The sequence below is a fragment of the Lepidochelys olivacea genome, assembly GCF_965140295.1.
Source record: "Lepidochelys olivacea isolate rLepOli2 genome assembly, chromosome: 12".
Lineage (NCBI taxonomy): Eukaryota > Metazoa > Chordata > Testudines > Cheloniidae > Lepidochelys > Lepidochelys olivacea.
This window is the reverse complement of record NC_140422.1, coordinates 25,117,381-25,137,787: the sequence shown is the minus strand read 5'-3', so window position 1 is coordinate 25,137,787 and position 20,407 is coordinate 25,117,381. Positions and strand designations below refer to the sequence as shown.

Below are 20,407 nucleotides of genomic sequence, written 5' to 3'. Positions count from 1 at the left end.
CCATCCTCTTTGGAACCCCCTTTCAGGTAGTTGAAAGCAGCTATCAAATCCCCCCTCATTCTTTTCTTCTGTAGGCTAAACAATCCCAGCTCCCTCAGCCTCTCCTCATAACTCATGTGTTCCAGTCCCCTAATCATTTTTGTTGCCCTTCGCTGGACTCTCTCCAATTTATCCACATCCTTCTTGAAGTGTGGGGCCCAAAACTGGACACAGTACTCCAGATGAGGCCTCACCAATGTCGAATAGAGGGGAACGATCACGTCCCTCGATCTGCTCGCTATGCCCCTACTTATACATCCCAAAATGCCATTGGCCTTCTTGGCAACAAGGGCACACTGCTGACTCATATCCAGCTTCTCGTCCACTGTCACCCCTAGGTCCTTTTCCGCAGAACTGCTGCCTAGCCATTCGGTCCCTAGTCTGTAGCTGTGCATTGGGTTCTTCCGTCCTAAGTGCAGGACCCTGCACTTATCCTTATTGAACCTCATCAGATTTCTTTTGGCCCAATCCTCCAATTTGTCTAGGTCCTTCTGTATCCTATCCCTCCCCTTTGGCTCTGTTGAGGCCACATCTGGAGTATTGCGTCCAGTTTTGGGTCCCCCACTACAGAAAGGATCTGGACAAATTGGAGAGAGTCCAGCGGAGGGCAACGAAAATGATTAGGGGGCTAGGACACATGACTTATGAGGAGAGGCTGAGGGAACTAGGCTTATTTAGTCTGCAGAAGAGAAGAGTGAGGGGGGGATTTGGTAGTGCAGGAAGGGGCTCAGGACACGGGATTAGGGTGCAGGGGGGGTGCAGGCTCTGGCCTGCCGCCGCTTAACTCGAGCTGTTCCGGGGTGGCAGCGGCGCACAGCGGGCCTAAGGCAGGCTCCCTGCCTGCCCTGGCTCCGCACCGCTCCCGGAAGTGGCCAGCATGTCCAGCAGTGGCTCCATTGGCCGCAGTTCCCCGTTCCCACCCAATGGGAGCTGCAAGGGGCAGTGCCTGCAGGCAAGGGCAGCGCACGGAGCCCTCTGCCTTCCCTCCCCCAGGGGTTGCAGGGATGTGGTGCCAGCCGCTTCTGGGAGCAGCACGGGGCCAGGGCACGTAAGGAGCCCTGCCTTAGCCCCGCTGCGCCACTGGGCTGGCAATCCCATGGGCTGGATTGAAAGCCCTGACAGGCTAGAACCGGCCTGTAGTTGCCTTCCCCTGCACTAAAGCTTAAACTGCTGGGAAAATGGAGTCCTAGAGAATGTGGCTAGGAAATGTGCATTATCTGATCATGGGCTGCACAAGAGTGACCTTCATGCACCACTGGGTGATCACAGTAATGAAATAAGAGTACGGCAAAGTAGAATTTCCTTCTCTTTATACCCCTGCTGCTGGCCCAGAAGTTATGTTACCCTCTGCTAGAGCAGGCAGGGAATGAGCACACTGTCATAAACTCTTTTACATCCTTGTGATTCCCCCACAAGCTTTATGCTCCCTTCCAAAACCCCCCTCATACTCTGTCTCTCTGTCTCTGACAGGCATTTCTTTTCAGTAAGACCAGCAAAACACTACATGTTTGGAGGCTGCAGGCTAGGGAAGTGTGATGGACCAAAACAGTTAAATTGCCTTAATAATGTCAATGACAGGGACATATGTAAACATAATTCTTAAATTCCTTTTCTGATCTGTTACAAACTTCCCAGAAGAATTCTACCCTGGGCTAAGACGTGGGCTGTGAAATTTCAGAGTGATTCATTTCTTTGGGGGAATGTGGGGGCTCTTTCAAATATTGGGTTTAAATTGTAAAGCTGGGTTCAGCTATATACCCACTACAAAGCAGCGTTTTGGTGCCTTTTTTTTGCAATGAGCCCTCTATAACCTGCCTAAATAAGCTAGCGGTGGAACAATAATACATGGGGTCAAGTCTGTATTCACTTGAACGGCCTGGCCTGGAAATCTGAACGGCCTGGCCTGGCCTGGCCTTGAGGCTGAACCTTGAGGTTTGAGTTCTGTTTAATGGGCAGTTCCTTTATGGCCACGCAGACAGCTCACACACCCTTACTGAATGGCAGTGACAAAAGAGAGCACAGGAAAGGGGGAGACATGGCTGTGCTGAGGCTGTTACTAGTGTTAATAATTGGCAGTGTTGTTAAGGGCATAATAGTGCTGCAGTTCCTCCCTCAGAGCTCCTCCAAGAAGTCCAGCACTGCATTCTCCAGTCTCTTTGCTCCATCTGCACACTCCAGGAGCTCTGGTTGGCTCTCTCCTGCCAGCTGGGTCTCTCTCTCTGATATGCCAAGACTTGGCTCTGTCTACTACCTTCTTAAGTTTCCTTTTGGTCCCTTTGATTGTTTCTTTCAGCTTCCCTATGCCCCCAGTGGTTCTCTTCCCCACCTCTACAGCCACAGCTAGCCACAGCTGGATATAGCTGAAGGGTGGATTCTTAAAAGTACCTTTTACAAAGCACTGCTGGAGCTCAGCCACAAATTACCAAGGCTCTTCCATTCTTTAAGACTGTTGCACAAATACATCATTACCATTATACATAGGTGCTTCACAGCCATTTGTTAAATGACAAGTCTTTAGAGTCTACAGTCTAATTCAGACATAGCACCACAAGAAATGACAATAAGCCAAGTTGTGGGTGGCGTGGGAAGACAACGGCGAGGGTAGTAAAAGTCACCATGCATATGTTATATGCACACCATTATCACCTGTGTCTGCATTCCTTCAGGAAGCACAGCATCGATGCCGCTCCCATAGATGCAGATAGTTCACTGTTTTGCCTGCTCTCCATCTCTGCAGACCAAGTACAGGATTGTACTGCTATTGCACTTGGTTATCTAAGCGTCAGTCACATAGCCGAAAGACAACTGCTGAAAAAGTAGAGTACTCGGAGTGCAGCTGGGGGAGGCAGTTACTTTACAGTGTCAAATAAAATGACAAAGTCTGTTTGCAAAGCACATTAAATATCAGCCTAGACATGTTCATATAGGCAAGCTAAGGAAAGGGGTGGGGAAGTAGCCTTTGCATTCCGCTGATCTTTGGCTGTGCCACAACTGTCCTCCAGAGTCACTTAGAGCTGCCTGAGGAGGTTGATTTCCTGTAATAGCATTACATTGCAGTTTGTTAACCCTTATGGTACTGTCTCTGCCTACAGCTGCAGGAAGGAGCCTCATCTTGCTGAGATATTGTCTCTCTGCCCCAGAAGACACAAGGTATCCTCAGCTTTTCTAGAAAGGTGGCAACTCTCCCAAGCATTAAAGCTGCCTCTTATTTGGTTAGTTGTAGTTTACACAGGTCTAGTCATGGTAATTTTATGAGCCTGAAGAGTTGTTATAATTGTAACTTATGCATTTATATAATATCTCATCTCAGGAAGGCACTTGAAGCATTACATATTATAGGTGTATATATATAGAGAGAGAGAGAGAGAGAGCGCGCGAGCGAGCTTACTTACCATCAGTCCAACTGTACCAGGCTCAGAGGAAGCCCTGCAATATTGTTTTTTGGGGGGGGAAACCTCTTACTAATGGTGTAAAACTTCAGCAAGATATTAGACTTTAAAGAAGTGCCATTTTTATGTACAGGAAAACTCTCACACACCCATAATAAATACTGTTTGTCCTGAGCTTGACTAGGTGTAGCTCTGGGGGGCAGAAGAGGAATACATATCTCTGGGATGCTTTTTTTTTTTTTAAATGATGTCTGTCTGAATCTGTTCAGAGAGCTTGGAATGTTAGAGTAAGTCCCATGGAGATGTCCTCTGCCCATGAATCTTAAGTGTGGCAGTCATGATAAACTCTTTTACAATAGGGATATCATCACTGCATATGTGGTGAATATGTGCACATGCATACTGGACATATGTGTGTAAATACAGATTCCCACAGAGCAGCATTTGGGTTAAAATGCATCATCAATTAAACACACAGGTTAGGAGGGACAGGAAGCACACACCTTATCTAACAGGAACTCAGGAATTGAGAAGCAAAATTTAATTACTGAAGATGGAATCTGGTCAGGTGACTGGCACTAGCCTTAATTCTTGTGAAATATTCCCCAGGATCTTTAATGATCTCAAGCAATCAGCCCGTTTTGTGAAAGACTAAAAACCCAGCAGCAGATTTCCCCCATCTCTAGGTTGGAACAGTGGTTTGTTACCACAGAATTACCAGCATCGATATTGTTCCTGTGACCAAAGCACATTGTTTATAAAAACTACAAAAAAATCTGTATTGTATAAACGTAAGAGGCTTCTGAAAGCCATTTAGTCATGACAATCTCAATGTCTGATCATACCAATGGAATAAGACTACATTTGCATCATCCAGCCCAGGAAAAGTAAACTTTTCAAAGTTAAGACCCTCTCCAGTAAGAGTCTTATTTTTATTTTCTATTCCCTCATATTTTATCACCTGGCAAGAGGAGCTGAAATAGACACATGTGGAGATGATGATGTGACTAATTCTGGAAATACAGCAGCTCATATTGGATTGCCCATTTGTTCTCATTGCACTCTCTGATTCATGCCTAGCTCCATAGTTTGTATTTAACATGCAGAAATAACAGGTGCTGCTGAAATATTCAAGGTTTCCCTTTGGTTTTTCTTATAACTAACAACTGGCCCATGAACAATTTTCTGTTGCTACAGTTCTCTGCTGTGACTGTTTTTTTTCTCCCCACCAAAAACCTGAGGTGCCATTAAACTTATGTCAAATAAATGGGTCCCACATGGACTGATTTGGAGGTAAAGGTGTCATAGACAGAGCTGGTATAACGGACAATGAAAACAAACATCTACCAGGTTGTTCCACAGCCACGAGCTGGTTTTATGTATCACTGTATTTAAAAATTGTCAGTTTCCTGTTTTGAGTTCTAAAGACTCACTAACCAACAGTCATAAAACAAGATCTATGAGCAATCTGCATGAAGATACCAGCCACAGCCCTGGAACATTCTTACAACTCTCACTAGCACAACACTCTTTGAGAACACACACCATGCCCAAGTCTGAATGTACAATGGCATAATGAATAGGATAAATATCTGTATTTTCAAATGGAGGCCAATTTGTTACCCTTTCTACATTCTCCAATGCTTTCAACTTCTGCAGTCTCTATATGAACTAGTTGTTGCCTTCATTAAAAATAGTTCTGTCTCTAAGGTGGCACCAAAAAACACTCTGAACTCAGTTGCGTACCTGCTTTGGACTGAAAGCTATACAGAACCTCAGAGTTACGAACATCTCGGGAATGGAGGTTGTTTGTAACTCCAAATAAAATGTCATGGTTGTTCTTTCAAAAGTTTACAGCTGAACATTGACTTAATACAGTTTTGAAATTTTACTATGCAGAAGAAAAATGCTGCTTTTAACCATCTTAACTTAAATGAAACAAGCACAGAATCAGTTTCCTTATCTTGTAAAAAAAAAAAAAAAAAAAAAAGTAACAGTACTGTACTGTATTTGCTTTTTTTTTTTTTTGGGGGGGGGGGGGGGGAAATCTTTGCTGCTGCCTGTGGGTAATTCCAGTTCCAAATGAGGTGTGTGGTTGACCGTCAGTTCGCAACTGAGGTTCTAACTGTATACGTTTACTGTCACTGTAATATGTATACACTGTATATGTTCACTGCCAAAGAACACATCTACAATACTTCTAAGGAAAATGCCATCTTCCCAAACCTTGTAACACAGGATAGGCGTTGCTGTTAGCTGGCCAACTATGATGCCTTACCCCTTGCTGACATTTTTATAGTGAAACTTAACACATTATTATTATATTAACATTGTGATTCAGCCGCCAAAATTTGCAGGGGAGTACAGTGAAGTGTTGCAGCAAGGCAGAACTGGAACTAGCTGTAAGCCACCTTTATTCCCCCTCCTGAACAGAACTGGGCACAGAAGAGCCAGTCCTAAGGATCTTTTATATTATTTGTATTCTGGTTGAACCTACATGCCCTAGTCAGGATCAGGGCCCTGTTGTACTAGGTACTGTATAAGCGTACCACTAGAGGTTGCTTTATCAACAAAAGCTAAGGAATTCAGACTAACATATTCCAATATGTTGATTATATCTTATACCAAATATTGGATGGCTCCTCAGGACACATGAGTTAATGTAGCAAAACAGGTCAGATTTTTAAAAGTACATGCACACTTGTGTATATGCTGTGTGATATACACAATTAAATTCAAAATTCAATTTGCACACTTGTACTTTTAAAGATCTCAACTTCTAAGACTGAATATAAGCAAACTAACAGTCCAGTACAAGTGTGCATAAACTGATCTGAATTTAAAGATTAAACTATTCCATGGCTTAATGTCTGTATAAATGATCAGAATATAAATAGTCTTTGGTTTAGGATAGTGATGACTGGTCAAAGCAAATCTATATTTTAAGGTAGGAGTTCCTTCTCTTTAAGGAGAAGTCACACTGTTACAGGTGATGAATTAAAATATAAAATTATAAATGTTAAGTTCCCGGATTCCAAAATAAAACTGTCATCTTAATTTATTGGTATCTTGGCTGCACCATTACTACGTTAATTTCCACGTTAACTCTTGTAATAGTAGAACAGTCATTTTTAAAAAAAATTATACATTTTAGTAGCTTTATTTTACCCACAGAAACATATACAACTACATATCAGAAATCCCGTTTATGTATAAAATTATCTTAACACACCAGAAAAACAAAGATTTCTTCATCAGGCAATTATGATCGAGCAGACAAACACTGGTTCACCACTTCCAGCAAATGAGAATTCTCCAAAGCAGCTGCTACTCGTTCTTTGTCAGCAAGTTGTTTATTAACTGTGTGAAAAGAAACCCACAATAGATCGGTCAGTACACATTTCTATAGTGATGCATGATAACATTTTACATACAAATTGTTTACCTCCCACACTGTTGTAATGGCAGACATAGCCCCATGTTTTTCTTAATTCTAATGTGCCGCAGAATTGCACTGTACAGTGTAAATTAATGATTTAATGCACAGTACTGCAACTTTTTCCAGATGGCTGGACGTAGAGTCCCTAATATTTTATTGGAGCTCCGTGTGAACGCAGGGGTTCATCGGCCTGGAACAAGTTGTAGAATCAGGGCCTACACTTATTATCTCAGTATTTTAGCACTTATTCAGCTACCATGCTTATCCATTGTTGTTGGAGTCAGTGGCAGATTTTGGTAAGGGTAACTTTGCTGTAAAGGGTGCGGAACTAAGAGTTTAAAGTCTCCTCTGACTTCCAATTCCTTCTCTATCCTGCACTTACAGGTCAGTGAACTTGATGACAGATCTATTCCATCTCTCAATTCTAATATTTATTAGATAATTATATTATAATTATTAGCACCCCTTGGACTTAAGAAAAGCTCACCTGCATGCTCAGAGGCATGGGTTCCTGGTGTTATGTGAACATCCATCTAAAAAATAAAATACTCTATTTGTAATAGTTATTTATAAAACTTGTTACACTACAATAGGTCAGTGTTTACTTTGACTTCACTCTTGAAGTCTTTGTGAAGTTGTTGGACAAAAGCTATAAAGATAGAAGGAAAATTTATTCAGCAGTTCAGAAAGCAGAATGTAGCATTCTCCCACAAAAAATAAATGTAAAGGGTCTTTATCAGCTTCAAACTCATGCCTGAAAAGTCTGGACCTCCCATAGTTACAAGCAACACCTTGGTAAATACTGAAGTTGCTGAGTAAACGCCAATCCTTTCATGTATTTCTACCTGCTCCTGTATTTTCACTCCATACATCTGATGAAGTGGGTTCTAGCCCACGAAAGCTTATGCCCAAATAAATTTGTTAGTCTCAAAGGTGCCACAAGGACTCCTCATTGTTTTAATTAAAAAAAACTGTTTACTTTGTGCATTTGACAGCTCAGAGTCCCCTCTCCTTTCCCCCTCCCACTCTTATGGTCAGTTTCTCCCTTCCTGAAAAGATTATAGACATTTAACAGGACAGCAGAAAAAAATTCTTAAGATTTTTTTAATGCGTTTATCAAAATTCTGGACATACTATTTGAAGGATGTTTTATCAGACTGGGTTTTTTCAATATTAATCAATTTTTTAAAAGAACATGTTAACACTATCCCTTAAAGGAGATTTAACGTTATGACAAACCAACAAAACTCTGGAATTTTGGAGATAAACACTTTCATAATTAAACATGAAAACATTTCTACACAAAGGAATTTTTACTTGGACCAGTCACTTTTTTTTTTATTATCTGAATCAGTTTTCTTTGGGACAGATGCGTAGTTTAATGGTCTGAGCCCAGAACTATAAGTCAGAAACTACTGAATTCTAATCCTACTTTTGCCACAGACTTCCCTTATGGACTGGAACAAAGCATTTAACTTTTCTCTAGTGTCAGGTTCCCCATATATAAAAATGAGAATCTCTTCCACAGGGCATCAGTTAATTTTGAAGTAGTAAGTGTTATTTCTCACACAAATCCAAGTTACCATTTGCCTTGAGCCTGCAGCGATTACTAATTCTGTGCTAGTTGCAAATTTATTGGGGTTTGGGGGTTTTTTGGTTTCATGGAGCATGTCCTTGTCCCAGAGCAGGAGGAGATAGAGAAGTGGTAGTTATTTTTCACTTTAGGTTTTTCTCTTTAAAACACTTTCCCTCTTCTTCTTTGGGGCTGATTTTATTACTCACCTTAAACCTTTCAGGTAGTGATCTGATCAACTTTACTTTTATTGATAGACCAATTAATGTTGCCATGCTGCAGTGAGGAATTGTGGGAGTAAACTCCACCACTACTGTGCTTTCAGCATCACTCACCTGTTGAAAAACAAACATTTTCCATATACAAAACTCACTGATCTGACCACAAGTCAATACTAGCCATTTTAGTTGAACTTCAACTTAATTAATAGTCCTTAACTCCTCCTACTTCCCTGCTTGTTATTTTATCTACGGTATCACTATTGTCAAATGCAGTTTTTTACCATGACAGCTCTAAATATTCGCTTTCCATACCGGAAATGTGTGATAAACTAAGTAGACAATGGACCAAATGCTGTTCTGTAACACCTGTGCAATCTGGCCTCAGTTAGGGGTAACAAACATAACTGAGGACAGAATCTGTCCCAATATACATAACTGCTAAAATAGATATAGATCATATAATTATTTTACCAAAATGTTATAAGCAGAACATAATCCAATAAATGCTCCATGGCAATTTAATAACATTTAATTTGTATAAATAATAATTGTATTTCTTAAGAGATTGATGTTATCTAACTTTGTTGAAAACTGAAGCCCCAACTTTTCCTTGCCTATTTGAGTCATTGCCAGCACCCCACCCTTGGAGGAATGTGATATTTACTGGAAGTTCTTTACTCCAGTTTTAAAACATCTCTACGTTGCATTTCCTATGTATGTTTCCTGAGACAATTATGCGTTTTGCTTTCAAACATGCCAGTACTGAGACAAAATGTGGTTAGTATACCAATGCTTGCTAAGTCCTCTCTATTATAATTTTGTTACTAAAGTAACTTACGTTAACTCTAACTTGTTCAACAACATTCAGCTCTTCCAAAGTAAGGGGATGTTCTGGGTCATTAATTGAACGAATAAGATGTATAATGTAAAGGAAAATAAAGCAGTAAACAGAAATAACAGTGGCACCCAGTATCAATGGAAAGGGACATCAGGTGAATGGGTGATGACCCCCCTCCACACACACACACTCTTTAGGTTTCTCTCTTTTCTACCTATAACATAGATATCCCTTTGTTATTCAAGGAGCAAGTGAGAAGAGACCTACAACTTTCTGCAAAGCTACAATAAAGTATTAGATTAACTGTTTAATTTACTTTTATACTAGTGTAGCTTTCAGAGTTTGCTTTATGGGGGGGAGGGGGGAGGCTCATCCAGCTGTTTGGGATTCAGAGCCCTTAAGTAGTGCCACAGAAGGGCCTGGAGCTTTACAATGTTCTGTAGGACTGACCTAGCAAAGAAACACCCCCACCCTACCAAGCCACTACACGCACAATGCTTTCCCCTGGCGAGGGCATGAGGAAGAAGGGCGCTGATCTGACAGTCACGTCACAGGGCACTACTGGAAGGTGCTCAGAGACTGGGGGGCTGAGGGCGGAGTAAGAACCACGCAGAAACACACAGACGTCCACGAATGTCTTCGTACGGCACCGGCCCTGTCAGGAACGGAGCCCGGCCCTGTTAAGCGCGGGCCGAGCCGCTTACCAGGGACTTGCACCGCAGCTGTTACCAGCGCAGTCAAACCAGAGAAAATGCATCCCACGTTTTCCCACACAGGGAAGAAATCTGCAGCTGGCGGGCAGGGGCTGCCCCAGCCCAGGGGAGCAGGGGGCGAAATGATGGAGCGTGAAGAAAACTCTCCCCCCGCCTCCCCAAAAAAAGCCGCCGCCGCCGCCCCCGGCCTCCCCTAGCGCAGGATATCGAAGATCTCCCGGTCGTCGATGGAGTCGGGCAGCTCATCGTCCTCTTCGCGCGCCGTGACGGGCCGCTCCCCCGAGCGCCGATAAATCAGGGGGTTCGCGTTCTCCAGGGGGCTCCCCCCCCCGGGCCCGGGCCCCACCATCGTCCCCGGCCGCCAGCACCGGCACCCAGGGGCAGGCGGAGAGCCGCGCTCGCTTCCGAGAGATGGGGGTGATGGGTGGGTTACCCGGTCACTCGTCCACTTCCAGCGCTAGGGAGGGGGAAGATGTTCTCTGGTGCACAGACTGACGGGAGGGGCCGAGATTCCTCGCTCGCTCGGACACACTTCCGGTAACGGAAGGGGGCGGATTTGTAGCGCGCACACTTCCGGGCAGCGGAGAGGCGCGCCTGCGCTCTCGCGGCCCCTGCTGGGAGGAGGGAGGTGAGTCTCCTCAGCAGAGGGCCGGGAACGGGAACGGAGAGGCGGGGCCGGTAGAGTCCGCGCGGTCCCGCTCTCGGAGGACAGGCCGCGGGGGATGCTCTGGGTCAGGGCCCGCTCGGGGCTGGGGCTGCCCTGTCCCGCTGCAGCCTCCAGCCCAGACAGTCAGCATCGCATCGTCCCCGCACGCACGGGCACCAACAGGGAAGCGAGTCACGTCCAGTGAGGTGCCTGGGATCGGGGGAGCATGCAAACGAGCCCATAAAGGGCATCCGAACAACACACGTGTGAAAACCACTCGTTCTGCCACCGAATTACAACAGGAGACGCTCTCAAGCTCCCCCGGCACCTTCCTGTGACCGTGGCAAAGCAGTAACTCAGCCCAATCCCACGTCCCTTCAAAGTGCTTGTGTTTGCCAGCAGGCTGAGCAACCCCAAAATGCAGATTTTTAGGTTGCAGACTCACTGGGGCCAATGACCTGTTTGTCAAAGTGCCAGACATACCAGTGGTCAGGGAAAGAATGATGAATTGGAGAATTCCTTGTAGTGGGGTTTGTTGTAGATAAGTGATCAGGGTTGGTCTTGGTAGCTCTTGTTCAACCTGTCTCCAGAACTGGCTTTTTTATTCACTTAGGGATGGGGTGGAAATTAATTCCTTTCTAACACATATCTCCAGGGCCTTTTACCTCATATCTGTTTCGATCTAGAGTTTAGTAACAAGCCCTTAGTCACTCTTCTGGCCATGTGACCTTTGTGCCTGCATTTTGGCAATTAGAAGAGAACGAGCAGTGGTTAGTGTAGACGTGAAAATGCAATCTGCTGTCAGGAGTTTGCTGCTCAGATCTCTGATTTGTACTGCATGGTTCCTTGTGATTGCAACTGAAGGTAAATATAACCTCCTTTACTGATGGGAAAAGTCAGGAAGGGATATAAGCACGGGACCCTTAAGATATTTTTAACATTTTCAGTCTGATTCTGTTAGGGTGACCCATATTAGGGGCTTTGTCTTATATATACAACTAATCTTCCCTCCCCCCCACCCCCCAAAAAAAAAGTGTCACAGAAAGCGGCCAATGGGAGTGTGGAGCCGGTGCTTGGGGCAGGGGCAACGCATGGAGCCTTGTGGGCCCCCCCACCCTGCCTAGGAGCCGGACCTGATGCTGGCTGCTTCCAGGGCACAGCACAGTGTCAGAACAGGTAGGAACTAGCCTGCCTTAGCCGGGCAGCACCACCAACGGGACTTTTAATGGCCCGGTCGGCAGTGCTGACCAGAGCTGCCATGATCCAGTGCTTTACATTCTGTGACCCACTACTGGGTCACGATCTGCAGTTGGAAAACCAATGACTCAGAATATGTGCTAACTATGTATGCCAAACTGTCTTGGTTCTCATATTTAGTTGTGACAGTCTAAGGGCTTGTCTGCACTGGCACTTTACAGTGCTGCAACTTTCTTACTCAGGAGTGTGAAACACCCCTCCCCCGAGCACTGCACGTTTCAGCTGGTCCAATAAAAGACTTTACCTCTCCTCTTGTCTCTAATACCCTGGGGATGACATGGCTCCAGCTGTTATACCAATAAATCAAAAACCAGCAGGATCTTATTAAAGGGAAAAAGGCAAAATACCACATTTATTGTGAATACAGAAAGAATCATAGTAAGCAGTTAATTATAGCTATAACATTCCATTCAATCTCATATTTATTCACACATTCATTCCTACAAACACACACACAGAGGTTCTGCAAGGTTGCTATCATAGTTACCAGCCTTAGAGTTGCTCATGCCAAGCCACTGGCCAGGTGGCCTGGACATGAGGAGGGAGCGGGGCCTTGTCAGATGCTCATCTGACGCTCCTGGAAGTTGGTTTGCAGAATCAGACCCCAAAGTTCTCACTTTGTAGAGTCCATTTTTATAGGAATTTCTTCCTATGCCAGTCTATGGGAATTGCTTCATCATGCTGTTGCTGAATCAATCAGCAGATAGCACATTCCTGATGGCGCTGTGCTGCCAGATGTTATCTTGTTCTTTGGTTCTCCCATTCTTGAGGCTGTTGGGTGGATTCCAGTCTGCCCTCCGGGGGGTTCTCTGGTTATTTCCACTTGACGCCTTGACACTGGATTCTTAGTCTGGCACCTCCCTGATCATTCAGTTATTATCCATACCAAGCATCCATCCACAAACATCCTCTATCTCTATTTTAATCACAATTGTTAATACAACAAAAGGGCGGGGAGTCTCTGGGTGCTGTTTCTGTTGTTACAGAGTATTGCTTTGAGCTCTCTCTGTGTGAATTGCTTTGAGAACAGACTCTGTCTTAGAATATACTAACGCAATTAGCAGCTTGCAAGTTTCACACACAGAGGGAGAGAAACAGTACCAAAAACCAAGAGACCTCTTAATACCCTGGAATTTAAACTCTGGGGAATCAAACTCATTTGTGATTTTAATACGGAACTTCTTTAATATGATCCGACATAATAACACTGCACAAAACTAAGAGGTGTTACCTTCACAATTGTCTGTTTACAGTGAGGCTGTGCCTCACTCAGAGGCCAAGGGTGAATGTATTTTGTTGAAGTGTAATTTTTAGTATCTAGGCTTTCCTCTGGTTTTTTTTGTTTGTTTTTTGTTAGTTGTAAAATGAAAGTGGTAGAATTTTATTCGGTGCTATGAAATTTATTATCTCATAGACATAGTGAACCTCTGCTCTGGGAGTACAAAAAGACAAAGTGCCTAGTTACAGGCAAACTGGTAGGCAAAACTCGAGTGAATTATTAGAAGCATTTTATAATTGTTAGGGCAGGAGCGAAAAATAGACACTGGGGTGAAGTCCTGACTATACTGAAGTCAATGGGAATTTTGCACACACACAAAAAATTTTGAGAAACTGTTGCTGTGGACTCTTTGTTTCTGAAAATATGTAAATGAAATTGGTTGTTACTTGCAAGACTTTTCTTTATTGCTATACATTGATTTTACAATGAAATAGTATTTTTATCTCAAAGTGAAGGACGTTATGATATAAATCAAGCCCTCAACTCATAGGCGGCAGCAGGGCCGTCCTTAGGATTTATGGAGCCCTATGCAGTATTTTTACACTGGTGCCCCTATGCCTGACAGCAACCCGGACTCGCATGTATATTTTAGATAAGGGTGGTCTTTTGAAGGATTTATTTAAAAATCTATATGTTTGAAGATCCAAGCATTTCAGGCTAAAGGTGAATACTCAGAGTGTGCATCTAAAAATTTATGCAAGGATTTTTTTCAGATGTGATTTTATAATCTTCAGCAACACACTAATGAAATATTTTTAAAGCAAATTTTAAACTAAGGTCCTGTAGACTACATGTTCTGAGTAAATATTACAGTAATGCACAACTGTTTTTGTCAGTAAATTCAGAAATTAACAGTATATGCCTGGAGGTTGGCAAATGCCTGTTAAATGGCTTCATTACCACTTGACAGGTTTCAGAGTAACAGCCCTGTTAGTCTGTATTCGCAAAAAGAAAAGGAGTACTTGTGGCACCTTAGAGACTAACCAATTTATTTGAGCATGAGCTTTCGTGAGCTACAGCTCACTTCATCAGATGTATGCCGTGGAAACTGCAGCAGACTTTATATATACACAGAGAATATGAAAAAATACCTCCTCCCACAGACATGAAGGTCGCTATCTTAAAACAAAAAAACTTCAAATCCAGACTCCAGCGAGAAACTGCTGAATTGGAATTCATTTGCAAATTGGATACTATTAATTTAGGCTTAAATAGAGACTGGGAGTGGCTAAGTCATTATGCAAGGTAGCCTGTTTCCTCTTGTTTTTTCCTACCCCCCCCCCCCAGATGTTCTGGTTTAACTTGGATTTAAACTTGGAGAGTGGTCAGTTTGGATGAGCTATTACCAGCAGGAGAGTGAGTTTGTGTGTGTATGGGGGTGATGTGAGAAAACCTGGATTTGTGCTGGAAATGGCCCACCTTAATTATGCACATTGTAGGGAGAATGGTCACTTTGGATGAGCTATTACCAGCAGGATACTGAGTTTGTGTGTGTGGTTTTTGGGAGGGGGGTGAGGGGGTGAGAGAACCGGGATTTGTGCAGGAAATGGCCCAACTTGATTATCATGCACATTGTGTAAAGACAGGTTTCAGAGTAACAGCCGTGTTAGTCTGTATTCGCAAAAAGAAAAGGAGTACTTGTGGCACCTTAGAGACTAACCAATTTATTAGAGCATAAGCTTTCGTGAGCTACAGCTCACTTCCTCAGATGCATATCGTGGAAACTACAGCAGGCTTTATATATACTCAATTTATTAGAGCATAAGCTTTCGTGAGCTACAGCTCACTTCCTCAGATGCATATCGTGGAAACTACAGCAGGCTTTATATATACTGTGTATATATAAAGCCTGCTGTAGTTTCCACGATATGCATCTGAGGAAGTGAGCTGTAGCTCACGAAAGCTTATGCTCTAATAAATTGGTTAGTCTCTAAGGTGCCACAAGTACTCCTTTTCTTTTTGTGTAAAGAGTTGTCACTTTGGATGGGCTATCACCAGCAGGAGAGTGAATTTGTGTGGAGGGGTGGAGGGTGAGAAAACCTGGATTTGTGCTGGAAATGGCCCACCTGATGATCACTTTAGATAAGCTATTACCAGCAGGACAGTGGGGTGGGAGGAGGTATTTTTTCATATTCTCTGTGTATATATAAAGTCTGCTGCAGTTTCCACGGCATACATCTGAGGAAGTGAGCTGTAGCTCACGAAAGCTCATGCTCAAATAAATTGGTTAGTCTCTAAGGTGCCACAAGTACTCCTTTTCTTATTACCACTTGAATGGCTCTTTAACAGTTTCAATGTTGTGCTAATAGGTCTGGCAGGTTTTTTCACTTTTAAGTACTAGATCCCCTCTGGAGGAAGAGTCAACAGGCTGCAGCAGCCAACTGTGGTAGGAGCCTGCAGGATGGGTCAGAACTGGGATAGGAAGAGGCGGGAGGGAGGACACTAAGACCCAGGGGTGCTCCAAATTTTCGAGGGCGGCAGATATCATAGGCAGAGGTAGGCTGTGCTTACCTAAACAGCCTAGTGTGGCCCTGCCCACACTCCACCCCAAGGCCAGGCCCCCTCCTGCTGTTCCCAGCCCTGGCTGGCCCAGGCTAGCTAGCTGGCTGGCCTGCCTCCTTCAGGGAGGCAGGGCGGCTGAGGCTGGAGCCATGCTGCCCAGTGTACCAGGGATGGGGGCTCTGCATCTGCGCTGCCTAGCGCTCTGGGGCTGGGCCACAGGGCACACTGGGGCTGGGGGTGCTGCCATCCGGGGCTGGGGCTTCATCACCTGGCCTTGGGGCCAGGGGCTGCAGTGTGCTCTGGGCTCCTGCGGGGAAGGGAGATAGAAAGGGGCGGCCTTGGACACAAGAGGAGGGGCTGGGGCTGGGGCCTAGCCTCTCCCAAGGGCCGGGTCACTGACGCCCCATGCCTCAACTCCTTTCATACATTTGTCACAGGTTTCACATAACCAGGTCACCTTCTTTCTCTGCCTTTCATTTCAATTCAATTTAATCACTCCTGTGCACGCATGTTGCACAAAATCTAGTTTAATCCCTTTGCTGCACACCTATATAATGGTTCTCATGTCCTTTAGGGGAGAGTAACCGCTAGCCATGGGAACAGATTTTATGTTTAGCTTGGCACTTGCTAGACTTGCAATTGCCATCCTTTGCCTTGTGGTAGATGCTTTTTAGGTTTTTAATTCCTTCCTTCCTCTGAACAACTGTCAGCTTGATCCCCACTTCTTAGAGATATGTATCATACAAGTGCAGATTTTGGATGCTTCTCCCAAAGTCATGTTCTTTGCTGTAGTCACACCAGAGGTTAATCAGAACCCTGGTGTGATCCTTTGGCTAGCTAGCAGCGTGCTTGCTTGGCATCTTCTAGGGCTGTTTGGATGAGGTGAACTGAATACTGCAGAAATGGAGCATGGGTGCATGGAATGAAGAATTAAATGCTGGCCTGGTGGGTATAAACTGGCAGGTAGCTTCAGGCACATAGGAGGCAAGTAGGAAGTGAGTAGGTAGGAGGGCCAGAAACTACAGGTTTAGAGGGCTGACAAAACCTGAGCTGTGACCTGGGCTACATCTTAATTGCAAAGTGGGCTGGTCAGAGCCCACCTTAAAGAGGACCCTGTGCTCTAACCTGAACCCCCAGATGGGCAAAAAGGTATAGGTTCAAAACACATGCACATGCATAAGGGTTTTGTGTGAGGATGATGAGGGGTAAGAACATGGGTTAAGCCTGCAGCGTAGGCATGTCGTCTTTGTTTAATGGTCACATATTGATTTCTTGTGTTCAGTAAATAACAAACGTTGCCTATTTTACCTTATCCTTTTTTATAAAAGTCATTACATATTCATCAGGAAGAGGAAAATTATGTTGAATGAAGTCTTTTCTGCCTTCTGGTGGTTCATATAGATGCTAGTAACTCTGAGTGGAGCTAATACTTGCCTCCTCAAGAGATTTGTGGGAAAAGTCATGCATTATGCTGCTGTTGCCTAATACTAAAGTACAGCCCCCATAATTCATCCAATCGTAATTCTGGTTATAGTGAGCCCAGTCAGTCATACAAAAAGTACAAACCAACATGGTAAAACTGTGAGAATAGACAGATTCTTATTGTTTAAAAAATGATTATGTTGCCACAGTAGATTCGATACTGAGTTCAGCGTTCTGCCTAATTAACTTTTATATTTCAGTCAAAGGACCAGGTCCTATGGAGTACCAACACCTCTCAGAAGTACTGAATGCCTATGCCTTTGCTTCCCATGGACTTAGTTGAGGGCAGTCAGCATCTCTCATGATCAGGCTCAAAGACTTTAGTTGAAAAGTTGGATACATAAGGAAATGCTTATCTACGTGATAAATTGTGCTAAATAGCACACTGTCTTCTGCTGGTCAGAGCTGACCTATAACCACCTGAAGTCTAAGGAAAAGTCAGAATGGGAGAAAGAAGAGGAAGAAATGAAAAATATCCATATTACATACATTTAATAAGTTAAACCCTAAGAAACTGCACCTCACTGCAAAAGGTTTATGGAGTATTTTATTATGAAAATGATAGTAGTATCTTTATGTATTAATAATAATGTGAAGTTCTTTACTATAGTGAGAAGTTAGTAAACACTTCTACTACTTCCTTTTTGTTGCAAATCATGTATGTAGTGTAGCAAATGTACATTGTACTTTAAAAACATAGAAAGTGACATATTCCTTGCCTGAAAATGCTGACAGTCAAGGGCATGTGCACAGAGAAGACTCTTACTCCTGTGTAGAAACCCATTGAAATAAATGAGGTTCTTCACAAATACCCATATGGATTAGTTCAGGATTGGACCTAAGTTTGAAGATACCAGTTTGTATTTTTTTCCAGTTAATAAAAATGTAGCTGCCATTTTTATTTGTTTTAGTTTTAAAGGTGTACACGTCTTTACAGAAAGACCAAGTTGAGTAATGCTTTTTATAAGCCTTTTCCTGAATGTATTATGTACTCCACTTTTTGTAAAGAAGAGACTCTTTGAACACAAGTTATTAAAAGATGTCCATGCCATCTAGAATTCTGCAGACTATCATTACCTTGTATGTGTGCAAAGACCAAAGAAAATCAAACAATAAATTATGGGTGAGATTTTCAAAGTTGCCCGAGGAATTTGTTTCAGAGTAGCAGCCATGTTAGTCTGTATTCACAAAAAGAAAAGGAGTACTTGTGGCACCTTAGAGACTAACCAATTTATTTGAGCATAAGCCTTCGTGAGTTACAGCTCACTTCATTGAATGCATTCAGTGGAAAATACAGTGGGGAGATTTATATACACGAAGAACATGAAACAATGGGTGTCACCATACACACTGTGAGGAGAATGATCACTTAAGATGAGCTAATACCAGCAGGAGTGGGGTGGGGGTGGGGGAAATAAACATGGGGAAATAGTTTTACTTTGTGTAATGACCCATCCATTCCCAGTCTCTATTCAAGCCTAAGTTAATTGTATCCAGTTTGCAAATTAATTCCAATTCAGTAGTCTCTCGTTGGGGTCTGTTTTTGAAGTTTTTTTGTTGAAGAATTGTCACTTTTAGGTCTCTAATCGAGAGACCAGAGAGATTGAAGTGTTCTCCGACTGGTTTTTGAATGTTATAATTCTTGACGTCTGATTTGTGTCCATTTATTCTTTTACGTAGAGACTGTCCAGTTTGACCAATGTACATGGCAGAGGGGCATTGCTGGCACATGATGGCATATATCACATTGGTAGATGTGCAGGTGAACGAGCCTCTGATAGTGTGGCTGATGTGATTAGGCCCTATGATGGTGCCCACTGAATAGATATGTGGACACAATTGGCAATGGGCTTTGTTGCAAGGATAGGTTCCTGGGTTAGTGATTCTGTTGTGTTGTGTGATTGCTGGTGAGTATTTGCTTCAGGTTGGGGAGCTGTCTGTAAGCAAGGACTGGCCTGTCTCCCAAGATCTGTGAGAGCGATGAGTCGTCCTTCAGGATAGGTTGTAGATCCTTGATGATGTGTTGGTGAGGTTTTAATTGGGGGCTGAAGGTGATGGCTAGTGGCGTTCTGTTATTTTCTTTGTTGGGCCTGTCCTGTAGTAGGTGACTTCTGGGTACTCTTCTGGCTCTGTCAATCTGTTTCTTCACTTCAGCAGGTGGGTAGTGTAGTTGTAAGAATGCTTGATAGAGATCTTGTAGGTGTTTGTCTCTGTCTGAGGGGTTGGAGAAAATGCGGTTGTATCGTAGAGCTTGGCTGTAGACAATGGATCGTGTGGTGTGATCTGGGTGAAAGCTGGAGGCATGTAGGTAGGAATAGCGGTCAGTAGGTTTCCGGGATAGGGTGTTGTTTATGTGACCATCGCTTATTAGCACCGTAGTGTCCAGGAAGTGGATCTCTCGTGTGGACTGGTCCAGGCTGAGGTTGATGGTGGGATGGAAATTGTTGAAATCATGGTGGAATTCCTCCAGGGCTTGTTTTCCATGGGTCCAGATGATGAAGATGTCATCAATGTAGCACAAGTAGAGTAGGGGCATTAGGGGACGAAAGCTGAGGAAGCGTTGTTCTAAGTGAGCCATAAAAAATGTTGGCATACTGTGGGGCCATGCGGTACCCATAGCAGTGCCGCTGATTTGAAGGTATACATTGTCCCCAAATGTGAAATAGTTGTGGGTGAGGACAAAGTTCAGCCACCGGGTTTGCCGTGACATTCTCGGGGATACTGTTCCTGACGGCTTGTAGTCCATCTTTGTGTGGAATGTTGGTGTAGAGGGCTTTGACCAAAACCTATTAAAAATTAATAGGAATTAGACATCCAAATGGTTTAGATGCTTTGAAAATTTCAGGCTACAGCTTCTCTGTGAAGTACATATGAAGCAGAGAAAGATTAACACCCAAAAGAAAGAAATCCTTTAAGCCAAAGCAGTCAGTAACAGTGACTAAAGCAAGAGGTCAATAACATATTTGAAGGTATTCCTAAAATATCTAGCGCAGACATTTTTTTCCCCTTTTCAACTGTAAAGCAGCTTT

The 20,407-nt window shown here is 43.6% G+C and overlaps 2 protein-coding genes across 2 annotated transcripts in view; one reads left to right on the top strand and one right to left on the bottom strand.

Moving 5' to 3' along the window:
• Window positions 1-6,569: 6,569 nt before the first annotated feature.
• CIAO2B (cytosolic iron-sulfur assembly component 2B) lies at window positions 6,570-10,708 on the bottom strand. Its single transcript, XM_084644593.1, has 5 exons — window positions 10,420-10,708; window positions 9,500-9,579; window positions 8,650-8,775; window positions 7,355-7,400; window positions 6,570-6,788 (listed from the first exon to the last, which is right to left on the bottom strand). Exons 1-5 carry the CDS (start codon window positions 10,559-10,561, stop codon window positions 6,691-6,693), a joined length of 492 nt encoding a protein of 163 aa, XP_084500719.1. The 5' UTR covers window positions 10,562-10,708; the 3' UTR covers window positions 6,570-6,690.
• Window positions 10,709-11,597: 889 nt separating this feature from the next.
• The window catches only part of LOC311528903 (uncharacterized protein), a 47,506-nt gene continuing 38,696 nt past the window's right edge, over window positions 11,598-20,407 (top strand). Inside the window, exon 1 of the mRNA XM_084644398.1 lies at window positions 11,598-11,722. Within this exon, the coding sequence (XP_084500524.1) occupies window positions 11,647-11,722 (76 nt within the window). The 5' untranslated portion in view covers window positions 11,598-11,646. The remainder of the gene's footprint in view (window positions 11,723-20,407) is intronic.

Bases quoted from the DNA above. Each gene is read 5' to 3' on its own strand.
- CIAO2B (XM_084644593.1), bottom strand. From the start codon at position 10,561: ATGGTGGGGCCCGGGCCCGGGGGGGGGAGCCCCCTGGAGAACGCGAAC. The intron at 8,776-9,499 runs GTAAGTTACTTT...GTTTTTCAACAG, and splicing joins TTGAACAAGTTAGAGTTAAC to GTGAGTGATGCTGAAAGCAC. The intron at 6,789-7,354 runs GTGAGCTTTTCT...CTTTTCACACAG, and splicing joins CCATGCCTCTGAGCATGCAG to TTAATAAACAACTTGCTGAC.